The sequence below is a fragment of the Carcharhinus amblyrhynchos genome, chromosome 11, assembly GCF_965287045.1.
Source record: "Carcharhinus amblyrhynchos chromosome 11, sCarAmb.v2.hapA, whole genome shotgun sequence".
NCBI lineage: Eukaryota > Metazoa > Chordata > Chondrichthyes > Carcharhiniformes > Carcharhinidae > Carcharhinus > Carcharhinus amblyrhynchos.
The window spans coordinates 68922056-68941966 of record NC_137334.1 but is presented as its reverse complement, the minus strand read 5'-3'; the positions used below and the strand labels follow the sequence as shown (position 1 = coordinate 68941966).

The 19911-nt window shown below is 43.4% G+C and overlaps 1 protein-coding gene across 1 annotated transcript in view; it reads right to left on the bottom strand.

Moving 5' to 3' along the window:
- Positions 1–19911, bottom strand: part of thsd7ba (thrombospondin, type I, domain containing 7Ba) — a 769281-nt gene that overhangs the window by 22002 nt on the left and 727368 nt on the right. Inside the window, exons 24-25 of the mRNA XM_080198282.1 lie at positions 7538–7633; positions 4764–4846 (exon numbers count right to left, since the gene is read on the bottom strand). Coding sequence (XP_080054408.1) covers positions 4764–4846; positions 7538–7633 — 179 coding nt within the window. The remainder of the gene's footprint in view (positions 1–4763; positions 4847–7537; positions 7634–19911) is intronic.

The window sequence follows — 19911 nt, the reverse complement described above, 5'->3', positions numbered from 1 at the left end:
CAGAGAACTAAGTTAATACTCTGGGGGACATCAGAATTGAAATCCCAATCATGGCAACTGGTGGAATTTACAATAAATTCAATAGAATTTGGAATTGAAAGCTAGTCTCAGCAATGGTGACCATGAAATTTGCACTGATTATCATTAAAAAGCCAAGTGGTTTACTAATGATAATGAGGGAAGGAATCTGCCACTCCTACCCAGCCTGACCTACATGTGACTTCAGATGCACAGCAATGTGGTTGACTCTGAAACATCCTACGAAATGGCCTAGCAAGCCATTCAGTTCAAGGGCCATTATGGATGGGAAACAAATACTGGTTTTGCCAGCGACACCCACATCCCGTGAAAGAATGAAGAATGTTGAGCCTATCAAAGCATTAGATTAGATTCCAGTTTTGCCATTATCCTGGGACATTGCATCTGTATATGGAGCGTAAGTCTTTAGTACTATTGCTGGAATATTGTCAAGGCCCATAGACTTTGCAGTATCCAGTGCCGTCAGCCCTTTCATGATATCATGTGGAGTGAATCAAATTTCATGAAGTCTAGTATCTGTGATGCTGAGACCTCTCGAGGAGGCCAAGTTGGATCATCCACTGATGCTTCTTAGAAATGCATATGCTTTCAAACAGGGAAGATATTTTTCTGTGGTAGTTTCTCAGTGTTCATTTGCTGAGGGGTACAACTGACATTGCACATCAAAATTAACAACAAACCAACTTCGTAGCTCAGAGATGTTAAGCTCGGGTTCTCTTTCCTAAACCGAATCCAAATCCTTGCTGTAAAATGATGACCAGACTAAGATGTCACCTCATTTATGAACATATCAGACTTATCAACTTCCTCAGGATTTGCCCACTCACAAACATACATATGTACAAACTGCCTGCTTCACCAGTCAAGTCAATCACCGTCATAATCTCAATTCCACATTCCTGATTGCCACTGATAGCCTTTCACCTTCTTGCTAATCAAACATACTGCAATTTAAAAAAAATTCAGGGTTCAGCATAAAAACTAAGTAGAAAGGGTAGAGAGCTTCATGTTTTTAGGTGTCCAGATCACCAACAACCACTCCTGGAACCCTCCCCCCAAATTGCGGACACAATAGTTAAGAAAGCACATCAACGTCTCTAATTTCTCAGGAGACTAAGGAAATTTGGCATGTCCGTTACGACTCTCACCAACCTACACAGGTGCACCGTAGAAAGCATTCTTTCTGTTTGAATCACAGCTTGATATGACTCCTGCTCTGTCCAAGACCGCAAGAAACTACAAAGGGCCATGAATGATGCCCAGTCTATCACTCAAACCAGCCTCCCACCCATTGACACTCCCTACGCCTCCTGCTGCCTCAGCAAAGCAGCCAGCATAATTAAGGACCCCGCACAACCTAGACATACACGCCTCCACCTTCTTCTGTCAGGAAAAAGATAAAAAGGTCTGAGATCACGTACCAATCGACTGAAAAACAGCTTCTTCCCTGCTGCTATCAGACTTTTGAATGGACCTACCTCGCATTAAGTTGATCTTTCTCTGCTATGACTGTAGCATTACATTCTCTCTCCTTTCCTTCCCTATGTATGGTATGCTTTGTCTATATAGCACACAATAAACAATACTTTTCATTGTATCCTAATACGTGTGACAATAATAAATCAAATCAAATCGAATCAAAAAACACCATGTAAAAATGAAAGCTGAAAAGATATTGCAACAAAAAGAAGGTTTTGACAGCAGTTAAAAGGTAAGTCATTGCATGTTGATTTTATTATCACCAGGGGGCAGTAAATACCTGTTTACTGTGAAAACACTCATCACAGTTATGGGCACATTGCTTTGTTTGTTGCTGGAATGTAGGTGTCGCTGGAGATGCCAGACACTTATTGTCAGCTGCTCTTCAGAAACTAGTGGTGTGTTTCTTTTTATCCTGAATTTGCTGGAATTCATTATTTAAAATCGTGATTTACAGAAAAACTAAAATGTTGACCGAATTGCTCGTATAAATTGTCTCTCATTATACCTTATAAATAATATAAATCGCTACAACTGTTTGGATTGTAATGTTTCTTTTAGCACTGTTGAGGACATGACTTTTCACTCAACTAGTCTCTCTTGACTCTCAGCTGGTGTAGTAGTCACGAGGTTTTTTTTTAAGTCCTGTATAAAATTGCACACTCTTCATAAAACATAGAAACTTTTGCACCTCTTCAAATCTCTCTCCACAATACCAACGCTATTCTCAGAGGGTCTGATGCAGGCCATCCGCTGCTCTTTTGTAACTGATGGCGTAAACTCTATTGAATGTTTCTCCATCGTAAACCAACCGGCACTTCCCTCTTTTGTGTACAAGTATGTAAACAATCAAACCAGTCATGAAAAATGCTGAGATACTGGGTTGACTTAACTTCTCCTGATGAATTAACCAACTGCTGCAAAGCAAAAACGATTTTGCACACAGACCTTGAAATCACGCTCTATGTCATTAAGTATGCAATGCATTAATATGAAATTCCTTTGTCTATTGATTAGGTGTCAACCTCCGCTCAGCTCCAATACCCTTCTATGTCTGAAAATTGTGGATTCAACTTCCTGTGCAGAGACATTTTTTTATTCATTTGTGAGTGACACTGCTGGCCAACATTTGTTGCCCATCCCTAGTTTATATTTCCAGGTCAGGATGGTGAGTGGCTTGGAGGGGAACTTGCAAGTGGTGGTGTTCCCATGTACCTGCTGCCCTTGTCCTTCTAGATGGAAGTGGTCGTGGGTTTGGGAGCTGCTGTCTAAGGGTCTTTGGTGAATTGCTGCAGTGCATCTTGGAGATAGTACACACTGCAGCTACTGAGTGTCAATGTTGGAAGGAGTGGATGTTTGTGGACGTGGTGCCAATCGAGTAGGCTGCTTTGTTCTGTATGGTGTCAAGCTTCTTAAGCACATAACCAAGGTTGACAATTCCATGCAGCACTGAGGGTGGACTACATTAAAGGTGTCACCTTTAGTGTGAGTCTTAAGTCATCAACGCCTTATTTATCCTCTCTGGCAGACCTCAAACATTATGGGGCAAATTTTCCCTTTCCACCCACCATGGGAATCGTGGTGGGTGGGAGGCGGACCATGGAAAGGTCCGTTGACCTCGGGTAGGATTTTCCAGTTCAGGGTGAGCGTGACCAGAAAATCCCACCTTATATTTTGAAGAAGAGTAATGAGTTCTTCTATTGCTCTGAGCAGTATTTACTTAGCAGATTATCCAGCTGTTTAGCATTTTGCTACTTACATTTCAGTTTATAAGTTATCCCACATCAGTGTCTACACTTCAGGAAGTATTTCATCAGCTGTACAGGCATTTGGAATGTCTTAATGTTGTGGAAGGCACTACGTAAATTTAAGTTCTTTCTTCATTATGAATGGACTGGAATTGAAGCAGTGTAAAAGAAAACTGCTTCTGTTCCATCTCTGCATTAGTGCTAAATATTCCAACCATCAGCAAAACATGAAAAAGAACAACATTTGTGAGTTTCTAAAATTTATATATCTGAAGATAATTAATGTTTATCAACGCCAAGTAAATCTCAACTGCCCTATTGTATTAGATCTATAAAGAATGTAGGATATCATAGAATCCCTACTGTGCTGAAAGAGGCCATTCAGCCCATCTAGTCTACACTGACCACAATCCCATCCAGTCCCTATCCCTTTAATCCCACTAATCCCTGCTAGTCTGCCTGACACTTAAAGGGCAATTTAACATAGTCAATCCACTGAACCCACAGATCTTTGGACCGTAGGAGGAAACCTGAGCACTCGAGGGAAACCCATGCAGACACAGTGAAAATGTGCAGACTCCACACAGACAGTTAGCCAAGCCAGTGATTGAACCTGGGTCCCTGACGGTGTGAGGCAGTAATGCTAACCATCGTGCCACCATGCCACTCCACAAAGGTTAACATTTTGATGTAAATCCCGCTGAAACATTTGCAATCACATTTGGCAGATTCTACTTGATTTGAGCCTCCCACTCAAAAGATGACAGTCAGAATCTTTTTCCCTGGAGTTGAAATATCTAATACTGGGGGGCATGCACCGAAGGTGAGAGGGGGAAGTTCAAAAGGAGATGTGAGGAGCAAGGCTTTTTACACAGAGAGTGGTAGGCGCTCTGCGCTGCCAGGGGTGGTGGTGGAGGCAGATATGATAGTGCGTTTAAGGGACTTGTAGATAAGCAAATGAATGTGCAAGGAATAGAGGGATATGGACCAAGGGCAGGCAGAAGGGTGCCATGGGTGTCACGTACAGCACAACATTGTGGGTCGAAGGGCCTGTTCATGTGCTGTATTATTCTATGTTCTATGGTTTATGAGTGTAAACCACTCTTTACAGTCTAATATACTATGAGAATTAGGGACCAGCATAATTTCCAACACATCCTATAGCTTTCTCAGTTCAAGACTTCATGACTTGAGGCGCTTGACAATTACAGTATAAATCCAGAATGGTGGAATGATTTGCTGGTCAAATTTCTTACTTTTACTATTTTACGGCACTAAATCATGGAACAACCTCACTGTCGTTGTGTGATAGATCAATTGTTTTATAAGCAGATCTACTGAACTTTTACAGAAGGCCATTAAGATCAGTGCTCCCACGTTCATACTACAACTGGAACATAACAGCAGGGAGCAGCCAGGATGTACGTGCTCTGAGTCAATAAACTATTGAATGGTAAAAATTTACAATGGACAGGGATTTTGCTCCTCATTGCTTACCTGCGTACAGAAGGAGTATGGTTTAGTGCAGGATGGATGGCAGCGTCTGGAAGCAGTTGGCTGACTCAGAGAAGAGCAACCTCCTGAATTTAACAAAGGCATTAAAGATTCATCGGGTTCAATAACACAGGAGATGGGAAATATGTTAAATATGTATACTTTTCTATTACAATGTTTGTTAATGCTGCTAAAACCATGCTGAAGTGGTGAAATATAGGAGAATAACTATGACACAGAGATTTGAACTATGAATCTAATTACTGCACATTCAACAAATACTAACTTTTCAATATTAATGTGTTCTGATTAATGATGCCATGTTCCACGCGGTATGTATTTTACAATGTTTTGTCAGAAGGGATCAAGGACAAATGAAGCAAAAATATTCATGATAGCCCTGCCCGTCATTGAGAAATCTTAAGTTTTCAAAGTGAAAATTAACTTTACAAATGTACAGTTTTTGGGTCTTTCTGGCTCCTCAACCTTTCCAAGCTGAATAATGAGCTAGATTAAAGGCCGTTATTATGACTACATGTATCTTGTTTCCTATTGTTTTCCAGTGGACGGGGCTAGCAAGAACATTTTCAACCTTCTACTCATTACAAACTCACATTTCTGCAGCATTCTGTATGGGCTGAAATAATCACAGTGCTTGGGTGACCAATGGAGAATCAATGAAGGAACATCGAGTGTGAGAGGGAAGGGTGAGGAAGCCAGGATGGGGCAAAAAAAAGAACAGTTTGTTGGATACAGTCCGTATGACTCTGAAAACATGGGCAAGGTGCTAAGGAAGGGAGCAGCAATAGCGGGGTATCGTGCAGTTAAATGATGTTAGAGGGCCAGAGGATGTTTACAGGGAGGACGTCTGCGCAAGGTCAAAAGTACAGGCAGAGTGAGAGCATGAAAACAGTTACAAGAATATTAGAATGGATTACTCAGTTCACAGGAAACTTCTTCAGCTTGATCAGGACAAGAGTGACAGAGATGAGGGTCTGAGTGCAGGTCAGGCCATGAATGTTTGGCACTGAGGGTGAACTGCAGTTTACAAATAATAGGGACAATGATGTTAGGAAACACCGAGTGCAAGTTGATAGAGTTTCAGCAATGGAGTGAGGAGGCAGTTGGATTCAAGGTGGGCAATGTTACATTTTGGTTTCAGATTAAAGTAAAGCTATTTATTAGTCACAAGTAAGGCTTACATTAACACTGCAATGAAGTTACTGTGAAATTCCCCTAACTGCCACACTCCGGCACCTATTCGGTTCAATGCGCCTAACCAGCACATCTTTCAGGCTGTGGGAGGAAACCGCAGCACCTGGAGGACACCCACGCAGACACAGGGGAGAAAATGCAAACTCCACACAGACACTGACCCAAGCTGAGAATTGAACCCAGGTCCCTAGCGCTGTGAGGCAGCAGTGCTAACCACTGTGTCACCGTGCTGCCCATCCACCAGGCCGTCCATTATGGTGATAGGAAGCTGAGCTTGGAATGAATGGCGAGGTTCTACACCTCTGGACTGTGTCTGAGTTAGACTCAAAGTCAGAGGCACATAAGCATTCACAAGGTCTATGAAGAAGATTGAATCAGTTTTGGAAGCACTGTGATAAAGAGGCATTAACCTCCCCCAGAGCTGGATTTTCTTATGTGATTCAGGATCCAGGAATTCTGAGTCCAAACTGGCTAGCAACCATCTTCCATGAGGTGGTCTCTAATTAGCCACCTCCAAGTTTGCTCTTGACACTGCAGGCTGACAGCTTTGCAGCCTCAGTAGCCCCACCAGGGGAGATGAATTCTGCTGAGGCAGGTAGGAGACTGAAGGATTGAATGGTCAACAAAATAAACTATGACCTTAGTAACATCGGCAAGAGGTTACATGCAAATGTTGATGAGGCAGGAGTAGGGTTTAGCATTCTGGAATACACCAGAGGTATGGACAAAGAAAGAGCAAAGTGTGGCAATAAATAATTTAAGTTCTGGAGATTTGAAATCATGAAGGCGGCTTTCATCCCAGAAGAATGGTTCTAATGTGAGAATATCCAGTTCAGGTCAAAGATTTGTAGAAGGTGTCACAGAATCCTTACAATGTAGGAGGCCATTTAGCCATCGAGTCTGCACTGACTCTCCGATACAGCATCTTACCCAGGCCCTATCCCCGTAACCGCACATATTTACCGCACTAATTCCACTAACTTACACATCTTGAGACACTAAGGACAATTCAACACGACCAATCCATCTAACCAACACATCCTTGGACAAAGGTACTGAACCAGTTCCAGACCAGGCCGCTGAGCCAGGTCAGAGTGTCAAGATCTTCCCAACAAAACAATTTGAGTGAGTGGAGATGGTAGTCTTCAAGGGTTTGTCTGAGAGTCAAGGAATTCCAGAGGCAAAAGGAGATGATTAAGACATTAGGGGTTCCTCAGGGAGTTATGAGAAATTGAATAAAGAGATGATCGGGGAGAATTTATTCAGATTCAATGCTATGGGAAGATCAAAGAGTTAAGCTCGGGGGTGGGGGGGGGGGGAGGAGGGATGAAGCAGGAGAATTTGCCATGGCATCAAAAATCATTTCAGAAAATTCTATGATGGTGACATAAAGACAAAAAGAGAATAAGTCAGTTTGATGCAATAGCCTCAACACAAAGGCAAGGGAATGCAGTGATAAAAATCAACAAGACTTTGAATCAAATATCAACAGAACTATTGCCCTGATTATTCTATCAATCTCTGACAATTCAGTGTATAATGAAGAGTTAAATACTGTTTACCTGTCACATTCACACCATCTGAACGGACACACCATACAGTTCGCTCATTGCCATTCCAGGGACTTGACCTCCACTCATACTCATGACAACTTCCTTCTGGAAACAAAACATTCAAATTGCTCTTTGCAGGAAGAATATTCAGCTTGCTTTTAGTTCATGAATTTGGAATTAGATCGCCAAAATAAAAATAAAATGGCAAGACGTCAGGCTCGCAACCAATTTGAAGCATTATACTGCACAGGAACTGAATGAAATATATCGGGATACAAGCATGGAGTCACAGGAAAACGTCAGCATTAAAAGCGGCATGAAAATGTACTGCCTGCTGTAAACCCCTTGGGCTGCAGCATACATATGACCTATACATGCTGTGGCTGAAACTGAAAACAATATTTCACATCATCTTTTTATTTGACATCATACTATGTAAAGGAGAAATTACTCCTGCGGTCCATATGTTGAGGCTTTGAACAAACTTGAAAGTTGTGCAGAAATTGCCTCTTGTGAGACATTAAGTACGAAAGAGAAAAAGTGAAAATGAATGTGACAGAGTGTCAGATTAAGCGATCAAAGAATCTAAATTATGGAACCAGAAAAAGGTCATATGACCCATCAAGCCTTCTTTTGCAGATCTTGTACAATCTACCCCATCATAGATTCTAATCAATCCATTTGATACCTGGAAGAGAAATACCCGCATTAAAAAACCTTCTGATCCTCGAAGGGAATAAAACGTGGCCGAAATAGTCATCCATCACCACATCTCCATTATTTCACTTCAGAAAAGCAGACAGACATAAAACATAATAATCCAAAACCGCACCCCCCCCCACCCCATTACACCTAGTGTCATTTTTATTCTCCGCATATTCCAATCAGTGCAGAGTTTCAGCACTGCGCTCCCCTGACAATTTGCCATGCCTCTGATCTTCATTCTCTTCAATGGTTCCAAAAGAACCGAACTTGATATTCATGTAGGTATGAAACAAGTTAATTTAAAAATGCAAATGACATGGCATCAGTAATTTGGCGTTGGAATTTTAAAATCATCTTGAATGTAGAAGGAAAAAAATTCATATGCAGTTAACAGAAATGGGGATGTCATTACTGACCTTATGTTCCTTAGCAGTCATCTTTATTAGTAACTTTAATTATTTTCAGTCTAGGTCAGAAGCTGATAAGCTTCAAATTTAGTTCTGCAGAGGTGAAGGGCAAAGTCTTTCAAATTGAACTAGATTAAAGTAACTTTCAATTACACATGTATCTTTCAGAGTGATCTGTCTCTGAATAGATATTGCAAATTGCGCATTAAGGTTATTTTAGCAGTGCAGAGCTACTCACTGCCAGCAACAGAGACCAATTTTCAATCTTATCTCTTTTTAACAGTGATGCACAACATATGGCCTATGCGCTGAATCCAGGCAGCAAGACATTGTGAATGAGTCATTTAGATGCTCATAAATTTGTGAAATACTGAACTGTCCAATTACACTGACCCAGGTGGACCGATTTCAAATGCAGTTTCCTTCTTGCCTTTTCCTCCCCCTCTCTGTTTGTTTTCTTGCTCATTTGACTTTCTCTCCATGTTGTCTTTTTTCCTCTCCTCTGCCACCTGCTCTCGGTATAAGCAGAAGGAAATTGCTCCAGCAATGTCCCAATGGTAGGAGTACACACTCACACTGCATTGTAAAGTGGGATGCTGTATCCAATTGCCTGCCCTGTCCAGAAGAACACTGTTGCCAATTTCCTTTCAGACTATCCACTTGAATTTCACCAAAACTCCTTAGCAATCATCAAAAATTGAATCTTCCGATAAACCTGCCTTATTTGTATTTAAACCTGAATCAGATAGTTAAACAAGACTGAAAATCAGAAGTGTGGTTGTTCTTGCATGGTCAACTTGTTTAAATTTCACTTTGGGACATACACAGCCTGTCTGCTTAAGAAGATCCAGTGTGCTTGTGCAGTGAGACAGAATGTGCAAATCATCTAATCTCTTCATCGATGGGCTAGAGAGATGAAAGCCAATGGAACAATTTAACTGCTAACCTTACCAGTGAAGGAACTGGAGGTAATTATTCATCTGGTCTCAGTGCGTATGGTTGTGTAATGAACAAATCCAGGTTTTGTGTTTCTGAATACTTTCACTGGAATATGTGTTAAAACTGGAACCTTATGCAGTATAGCATTTTATAAAGTACTTTCAATGAATACTGGGATGAGCAGAAATTTAAGAAAGGTTAACTCGGTTCCCCAGCTACCAGCTCCATTGTTCTCCCTGGCAACAGACTAAACCAGACTCTTTGTAACCTTGTGACTCTGACCTCAGCTTCCAACCACGTGTACGCCCGTCACAAAGATGTCTATTTTCTCCTCTGTAACAATGCCCTGCTTTACACTTCCTCAGCTCATCTGCTGTTGAAATCTTCATTCATACTTTTGTTATCACGAGGCATAACTACTCCAATGTTCTCCTGATTGCTCTCTCATATTCTACCTTTGAGATTATCCACAACTGTGCTATCCCTGAGCTAACTCACACCAAGTCCCATTCATCTATCCCCCTGTGTTCACTGATCTATGTTGTCTCCTAATAAAGCAGCATCTTGATTTTAAGTTCCTCATCCTTTTCAAACCCCCTCCATGGCTTTGCCCCTCCCTACCTTTATAAACTTCTCCAATCCCACAATCCACTCAGTATCAATGCTCCATTAATTCTGGCCTCTTATACATCCTGATTTTAAATAGTGCATTATGAATGGCCAGGCCTGTAGTTTCCTGGGTTCTAACCCCCAGCATTCCCTTTCCACACCTCTCTATATCACTAACCTTCATTCAGGCACACATTACACTGACCCCCCTCATTAGACTTATGATCACCTGACTTAAAAAACTCTTACTGTGATTCAGTGACATATTCTATTTGATAATGCCCCTGTAAAGCACTTCTGAATATGTTATTATATTAGTAGTTTGATATGAATATAAGTTGTTTGTGTTAGGGGGTTAAAAGTCTGAAAAATATCCATTCCATGTTCTGAGAAGTTAATAAAGAGTAGGAAAGGCCAAAAGAAGATACACTTTAGGTTTGAGATGGGATTGGACAGGATTTCTTTAATAAGATGAGTTTGATTCCTGTGAGAGTTTGATTACAGTGATAATTCAATGTTATACCATCAGCACCTTTTAAAAAATTAGGTGCAAAGGGTCAAACGCAGAGAACCCTTGTGATGTTCATGAACTTTGACTCTGTCATAAATCTTCAGTGTTAGGCAAATCAAAATATGAGAATACTGAAGAAAGCGAGAAACAAGTGACAACCTGTAAAGGCTGAGGAATATACTTCTTACACAGGGGAATTCACAAATTACCAAAACTATTCGACAAGTATGAGATAAATTCAGGAGGCTGGTTGGTCCTGAGTAGCGCTGTCATAGAAAGAGCCACTCAAGAGGCAGATAGAGTCATAGAGTCATGGAGGTTTACAGCATGGAAACAGGCCCTTTGGCTCAACTTGTCCATGCTGCCCTTTTTATTAAACGCCTAAGCTAATACCAATTGCCCGCATTTGGCCCATATCCCGCTATGCCCATCATATCCATGTAACTAGCTAAATGTTTTTTAAAAGACAAAATTGTACCTACCTCTACTACTACCTTTGGCAGCTTGTTCCAGACACTCAACACCCTCTGTGTGAAAAAACTGCCCCTCTGGACACTTTTGTATCTCTCTCCTCTCACCTTTAACCTATGCCCTCTAGTTTGAGACTCCCCGACCTTTGGGAAAAGATATTGACTATCTAACTGCGCTGTGCTCCTCATTATTTTTAAGATCTCTATAAGATAATCCTTCAGCCTCCTAGGCTCCAGAGAAAAAAGTTCCAATCTATCCAGCCTCTCCTTATAACTCAATCCATCAAGTCCCATTGAATCCTAATAAATCTTTTCTGCACTCTTTCTAGTTTAATAATCCTTTCTATAATAGGGTGACCAGAATTGAACACAATATTCCAAGTGTGGCCTTACCAATGTTTTGTACAACTTCAACAAGACGTTCTAACTCTTGTGTTCAATGTTCTGACTGATGAAACCAAATATGCCGAATGCCTTCTTCACCACTCTGTCCACCTGTGTCTCCACTTTCAAGGAGCTACGAACACGTACCCCTAGACTTTTTTGTTCTGTAACTCTCCCCACCGTCCTACCATTAACTGAGTAAGTCCTGCCCTGGTTCGATCTACCAAAAGGCATCACCTCGCATTTGTCTAAATTAAACACCATCTGCCATTTGTCAGCCCCTTGGCATAATTGATCAAGATCCCGTTGTAATTGGAGATAACTTTCTTCACTGTCCACTATGCTGCCAATCTTAGTGTCATCTGCAAACTTACTAACCATGCCTCCTATATTCTCATCCAAATTATTAATATAAATGACAAATTACAGTGGACCCAGCACTGATCCCTGAGGCACACCGCTGGTCACAGGCCTCAAGTTTGAAGAACAACTTTTTTCAAAAACAAGATGAACTACAAGAATAGGTAAGTGGTGGCATGGGGCGATTTCCTAGTGAAAAATGTAGGTGTCCTCTTCTGCAGTTGGCACCAGGTGCCAGTGTAAGGAAAATCACAAAAAAAGTGGAAGAGCTTCTGGAAAAGGGGGGAAGAGCAGAGGAAACCTGTAGTCCAAGAGGCTGACACAAGTGGCTGTGAGGTCATCCAGGCAGAGTTCAAAACTTGCAACGGGAGTTTAAGAAATTAGATCTATAAAAAAACACAGAATTGTTACAGCACAGGGAGAGACTACAACTGCACTGACTTTCTGAAGGAGTGATTCATCTTGAACAACTGCCACCACACTACTCCTTGACCACCCCTTCCCAACACCCTCCCCCTTCACCCTGCAGTCATGCATGTTCATCCCTTTCAGATAATATTCCAATTTCTTCATGACTGCCTCAATTGACCCTGCCTCCCCCACACTCTCCGGCACTGCATTACAGATTCTAACCACTCGCTGTGTGAAAACATGTTTCCTCATGGCACCTTTGCTTCTTTTGCCAATTACCTTAAATGTGCTCTCTTGTTCTCCACTCTTCCACCAATGGGAGCAGTTTCTCCCTATCTACTCTGTCCAGACATCTCATGGTATTGAATACTTTCATCAAATCTGCTCTCAATCAAACAACGACAAAGGGATTGATAAGGAAGGGAGAACTAGAGTATGGGAGAAAACTAGCTAGTAATATAAAGATGGTTAGTAAGAGTTTCTATAGATATTTAAATAAGAAAAGATTGAACAAAGTAAGCATTGGCCCGATAGGAAGTGTGTCTTGAGATTGATAATGGAAAGCAGAAATTTGGCAGATTAATTAAAAAGGTATTTTACATCTGTCTTTACAGACTGAAGGCTACAGGCAAGTCTAGGTGGGGGAAGGCATATGCTGGGGCCAGCTCTGTTCTAGAGATGGGAGGGCACCTGAACTGTGTGCTTGCGATCTCTGCCAGTAAAGCTCTGGGACTGGCTGCTCCCAGGTCAGGAAGGGCAATGGGTTAAGAGAAATAATGATGGTGCAACAACTTGACTCTCCCTATCAGCCCTCACAGAATCCTGAATGAAATTGGGATGGAGCCAGTGGAGCAGGTTATCTTACTTATCGCAGCGCTGAAGGAGCACAGACTCCAACAACAAAGTACGGCAGCTCCGAGGAGGGACCTTGCGGAACAAGACCAGGGTTCCACAGGGCAGGATCAGGGACTAGAGGCTGCAGGGAGCACGAAGACAGTGGAGAAACCAAGGGTCTACTGGATTCATGTGTTCTTCCAGAAGCTGTCTGACACCATGTGTTGACAAAAAAACCATCTAAGGAGATGGTGCAGCACCTATGCCATTCCACTGGGTACTTGGTGCCATGTGGCAGCAGACCATACTCGCTCCCTGTGGCTGTCAAGGTCATAGCAACCTGAACTGCTTCACCACAGGCTCCTTCCAAAGCTTCAACGGGAACCCCTGTGGTACCTCTCACAGGCACCTATCCATAAGTGTGTCCACCCATGAAGTGACAGATGTGCTGTATGCACGCACTCTAGCCAACATGCACTTTGACCTGGACCAGGCCAGACAGGACAAGAGGACACATAGTTGCCACAGGTGCAGGTGGTGATAGACTGCCATTCCCTGTAACCCATGGCACCAAGGTGTCACCTTCATCAACCGTAAGGTGTTCTTCTCTTTCAACGTCCAGCTGGTATGCAACCATCAGATGCAGGTATTGCACATATGTGCCAATTTTCCAGGCTGCGTGCATTATACACATCCATGGCTAGCTGTGAATCCCTCGGATTTTCATGGGACACCCCAGGCTACAGGGATGGCTCCTTGGGAACAAGGGATATCCCCTCATGGCGTGGCTGATGACGTGGGTATGCCGGCGTTGGACTGGCGTAAACACAGTAAAAAGTCTGACAACACCAGGTTTTAGTCCAACCTATTTATTTCATAATATACTCACAAGCTTTTGGGGTTAGCCCCTTCGTCAGGTGAATGAAGAGTTCTGGCCTCAGACAGAGCATATAAAGCACAGACAGTTTAGAGATTACTGATTAGAATCTCTAAACTGTCTGTGCTTTATATGCTCTGTCTGAGGCCAGAACTCTCCATTCACCTGACGAAGGGGCTAACCCTGAAAGCTTGTGAGTATATTATGAAATAAATAGGTTGGACTAAAACCTGGTGTTGTCAGACTTTTTACTGTGGCTGATGACGCCAGAGCAGAGGCCGCGGACCGCTGCGGACACCTAGTACAATGAGGTTAATAACGCTGCCTGATTTGCCATTGAGCAATGCATCGGCCTAATAAAGAAGAAGTTCCACTGCTTTGACACGTCTGGTGGGGCCATACAATACAGCCCCGACATTGTTGTAGTCTCTGCTGTGGCATCCACAAACTGGCTCTGCAACTGGTTGAGGAGCTTCCTGAAGACGACCTTAAGGAGAGGCATGTGTCCTTGGATGAGGAGGATGTGCCTGTGGGTGAAGGCGAGGCGGGGATAAGGGTGCATATGGTCAGGAGGGTTGGATACACCCTCTTTCAGCGGTGGATAGAGGAGAGCCGGTGGATGTGGTCTTTCTTGATTTTCAGAAGGCTTTTGACAAGGTACCTCACAAGAGGTTATTGCAGAAGGTCAAGGGACATGGAGTTGGGGGTAAGGTGTTAGCGTGGATAGAGGATTGGTTGTCAAATAGGAGGCAGAGAGTGGGGGTCAATGGGTGCTATTCGGATTGGCGGATAGTGACTAGTGGAGTGCCCCAGGGGTCGGTGCTGGGGCCTCAGCTATTTACCATTTATATAGATGATCTGGAGGAGGGAACCGAGTGTATGGTGTCGAAATTTGCTGATGACACCAAGATTGGTGGAACGGCAAATTGTGCGGAGGGTGTGGAGAGTCTACAGAAGGATCTAGATAGGCTGGGCGAATGGGCCAGGAACTGGCAAATGGAATTTAATGTTGGCAAGCGCGAGGTGGTCCACTTTGGTAGGAATAATGGTAGGAAGGATTATGACTTACGTGGCGAAAAACTGCAGCAGGCAACGGTGCAGAGGGACCTTGGGGTCCTTGTGCATGAGTCGCAAAAACCCAGCTTGCAGGTGCAGCAGGTGGTCAGGAAGGCTAATGGGATGCTGGCCTTCATAGCGAGGGGGATTGAATATAAAAATAGGGAGGTCTTGCTGCGGCTGTATAGGGCATTGGTGAGGCTGCAGCTGGAGTACTGTGTGCAGTTTTGGGTGCCGTACTTACGCAAGGATATTTTGGCCTTGGAGGGAGTGCAGAGGAGGTTTACTAGGCTGATGCCGGAGTTGAGGGGGTTAAGCTATGAGGAGAGGCTGAATAAACTAGGCTTGTACTCGTTAGAGTTTAGAAGGACGAGGGGAGATCTCATTGAGACGTATAAGATGATGAATGGGATGGATAGGATAGAGGTGAAGAGACTCTTCCCGCTCAGAAAGGACAGTAGGACTAGGGGGCACAGCCTCAAGATAAAGGGCGGGGGGGGGGGGGGGGGGGTGCGGTTTAGAACGGAGTTGAGGAGGAACTTCTTCACTCAAAGGGTGGTGAATCTCTGGAATTCTCTGCCCGTTGAAATGGTGGAGGCTGCCTCGCTAAATATTTTAAAGACGCGGGTTGATGGGTTTTTGATAAGAGAGGGGATTAAGGGTTATGGGGAGAGGGCGGGAATGTGGAACTGAGCCACGACAGATCAGCCATGATCTTATTGAATGGCGGGGCAGGCTCGAAGGGCTAGATGGCCTACTCCTGCTCCTATTTCTTATGTTCTTTGCCTCCTACTTCATGGATGATGGCTTTTTCACTGGCCTACGGGGTGAACTCCCTCACACCGCCACCCTCCCAGGACGTTGTGACTCCTCTACGACCAGGGTATGAAGGTAGCCAATCTTTCATTCCTCAGGGTGTTGGGGCTGAGGAATCCCTGAGTGCCTGCTGCTCCGTTAATACAGGAGGGTGACGGTTCATAGTGAGAAGTGATCTGTGTGCTCCTCAATTACTGCCTATGTCTGACTCCTGTCAGTCTGCTGCCTGACTGACTCCCCGCTTCATGTCTGAATGAGATTCTGCACTACATTCCTCTGTTCTTATGATTTAGAGGGTGATATAGGGATAAGGGTTTAGAGATTCTGACTCCTATTACTACAAATGAAACATCTGCTCTGAGGCCTAACTTCTGGTGGGCATGAGGCCCAGTGAAGACAGCTGTGTTATGATGGGAAGATTCTGAAGCATTAAAGTGGTGAGCAAAATAATATTCAATATAGTGACATATCCAAATGTTCCTCAATTACTAGTGCCTAACTTCACCCATGCCCATACTGTGCACCTACAATTCCTTAATCTTCTGTATCCTCTCGCAATTCCAGGTGTGTCCCCGGGATGCACATCCCCGAGATGGAGGTGGCCTGCTGCCTTTCATGTCCTGTTGCCTGAACTGCCCTCGTCGAGCGTCCTCTGGAGAGATGAGGGCTGGAGAGCCCTGGCCTATATTCGGATGTCATTGGTGTCGTTGTGCCACCCTGTTCAGCCTGCTGCGCCTGAGTTGTGCCAGTGTTTGGAAGGGTGGGGAGAGGGGATCTAGATTGGCTGGTCACTCACAGGGTCTCCTGGGTGCAAGGCCCCAGGCTGTGCCCCAGCTGATCCTCCTCCCTCTGGGCGTTCATGGCCATCCACAGAATAGAGGGTCAGTTGGGGTGAGATCCAGAAGCCTCATCATCATCTGGCACTGCCAGTCCTGGCAGCCACCAGAGCCTACATCATGCAGGTGAAGCTGTCAGCCATGGTCCTCAGGGACTAAACCATACTTCCACCTTTCTGTCTGCCAGTTCCATAACCCTTGCCTCCCCTGTCTTTTATAAATTTACCTAAATCTGCCTTGAATAAATCCAGTGCTTTCTTGGGAAGAAAGTTCCACCAACTACATATGCTCTCAGATTAAAGTTCTGATATCTGCCCGAAAAGGGAGTCATCTTATTCCGAAACTGGGACCCCTGGTTCTAGTTTCAAACTCTCTCAACCATTTCACAGCTTAGCTTCAGAACCAGAGTGCAGGAGCAATGTACTAATCAATGTGCTAGAATTTCTAGCAAACAGCAAACATCTTCAAAGGGCAGGTGCAGTTTCTCTTCATCAGATCATGATCCTCAAAGACTTACAATTACTGGTAATTCATACCACCTACAGCAACCTTCTTGCCATGCTGCATTTGAATATATTTGTTTTGGAATCATATTTCTTGTTATATTAGCTGGCAGCAGCACTTTTGCTGATTCTTAACACATTATTGAATACAAGCACCCACACTTACAATGGCAGTGAACCACATAGAACTTTTTGCATCCCCTAGTGTTGACCACAAGAATTAAACAATGAAATGTGCACTGACACCCTTACAGCCTGATCTGATGTGCTACAACATCCATTCTTGATAAGCTCCGAGTGTTAAAACACGAGCTTGACATTGCCCGCACTAGCAGCACCATCACAAAGTTTGCAGAAAGCGAGTAGGTGACACATTGAACTTGAAAAGAATAACATGCCTTATAGACTGTTAATTTACCTTTCTTGTAATGATAAATTTGGAAAGTACCCGCTCTGGCTTATTGTTGAGTGGAATTTCCCTGCACCGTCAATGACCCTTTACAGGCACTTGCCTGATGTTTTTCTTATGCTAAATTTGTTTTGGTGGGGCATAGTGAATTTTTGGAGCAGCAGCATGAAGATAGGCTCAATCGAGTGCATAAAATACTGCACACCGTTCTCCAAGGTCCCTTTTTGCAGTTAACCGTACGCTTGTTTTGTATCTCTCAGCACAATGGCACAATGGTTAGCCCTGCTGTCTCACAGCTCCAGGGACCTGGGTTCGATTCCCGGCTTGGTCACTGTCTGTGTGGAGTTTGCATGCTCTCCTCTGTGTCTTCGTGGGTTTGCTCTGGTTTCCTCCCACACTCCAAAAGTATGTGGTTTAGGTTGATTGGCATGTTAAATTGCCCCTCAGTGTCCTGGGATGCATAGGTTAGAGGGATTAACAGCGTAAATATGTGGGGTGGTGGGAATAGGGCCTGGGTGGAATTGTTGTCAGTGCAAACTCAATGGTTTGCAGGGTTTCTATGATCTCGCTGTAACAAATCTTCCATGGTTATAATATAGCTTTCCGGCTTTTATATGCCTAACTGCATTGTTGTGATTTCCTATTGCTCCCCTTCTGATATCTGGCAGGTTAATGCAGTAATTCATGTGAATGTGCAGCCATTAAATGTCTACAACCCTCACACTGTCCTTGTCCAAACAGCTACATCTTTATAAGAGCCACTTAGCTGGCAATATTAATGACTGATAACTCATCACTTTCTATGTATAAAAATGGCACGGTTGCTCAAACTCATTTGTTCACTTCTTGGTTCTACTCATACTATGCCTGCAAGTTTAACACTGATCTCAATCACATTCTCGGAATATACAGTAAATATTATTGATGATTAACGTTCCGCAAAATATTACATTAAATGGTCAAAAGTAGGGAAATAAGATAGGTAATATAAAAGATAGAACAATCATTTCGTTAAATTCAGCTGGTCTGGTGAAATATGTGGCCCTTGGTGTGCCTGGCATCTTCACAGTAGCCGCAAACAAGGGAAGACCCAAAAAAAAGATCGGAATTGGTATCGGAAATAAACAATAACCCCCTTGCTATAAACTCTTAGCCTCATTTTGAAATGCTATTCATTGTGGGATGGAAGAAACAAAGCAAGAATTTTAGATAACACATCATCTATCTGAATGCACAGCATTCTAAAAATCAGACACTAATTGTTGCAGAGAGTTTTCCATTCCCAATTAGGATCAGCCAACTGAACCCAGTTTTAGCAGTAAGGAAATGATTTAAACAGCTTTACATCAAAGCTCACGTCTCTTGACTTTCACTATCCAAGATTATTTTAGTGGTTTCTTTATCAAAGCTGGCTATCTGAAAACCAGAGGTGTCCAGAAACTGTCATACATCAATGTTAATTTAATAAAGGGCGGGCACAGTGGTTAGCATGCTGCTTCACAGCTCTGGGGAGCCGGCGTTGGGTGACTGTGTGGAATTTACACATTTTCCCCTTGTCTGCGTGGGTTTCCTCTGGGTGCTCTCATTTCCATCCAAACTCCAAAGGTGTGCACATTAGGTGGATCGGCCATGCTAAATTAACCTTTAGTATCCCAAGATCTGTAGACGAGATGGACTAGGCCATGGGAAATGTGTGGGGTTACAGGAGTAGGGTTGGGGGGGGGGGGGAGGAGGAGGAGGAGGAGGAGAGAGTGTGCCTTGGTAAGTTACTCTGTCAGAGAGCCAGTACAGACTCATTGGGCTGAATAGCCTCTTCTGCACTGCAGGAATTCTCTGATTCTATGATGAATATAGTAACAGAGGGACAGTTTGGCTAGGTGCTACTGTACAGTGGCACGGGTATGCTCCAGACTTGTTACTGGCTTCAAGCGTCAGTCTTTTCCCACCTGACCCTTGACGTCACATGGAAAGATACACAGATGATTTCACGTGTCTCTTAATTCCGTTCAGGTTCCCTGAAATACAGTGAGATCTGAAATCTGGCACAGAATTGATTCCGAGGTTGCCGGTTTTGAGAAACGACCCTGACTTTATCGATATGGCTGTCTGAGAATCGTAAGATGGTGCCCGAGACCATCAGAGAATGCCGATTTCAGGGTGGCCATGTCAGTAAAATCAGGGCCACTGTACCTGTACTACGTCCGATTAAAAAAAAAGCTGAATTAATACATTGATTATTTTACAATTTAATCAATG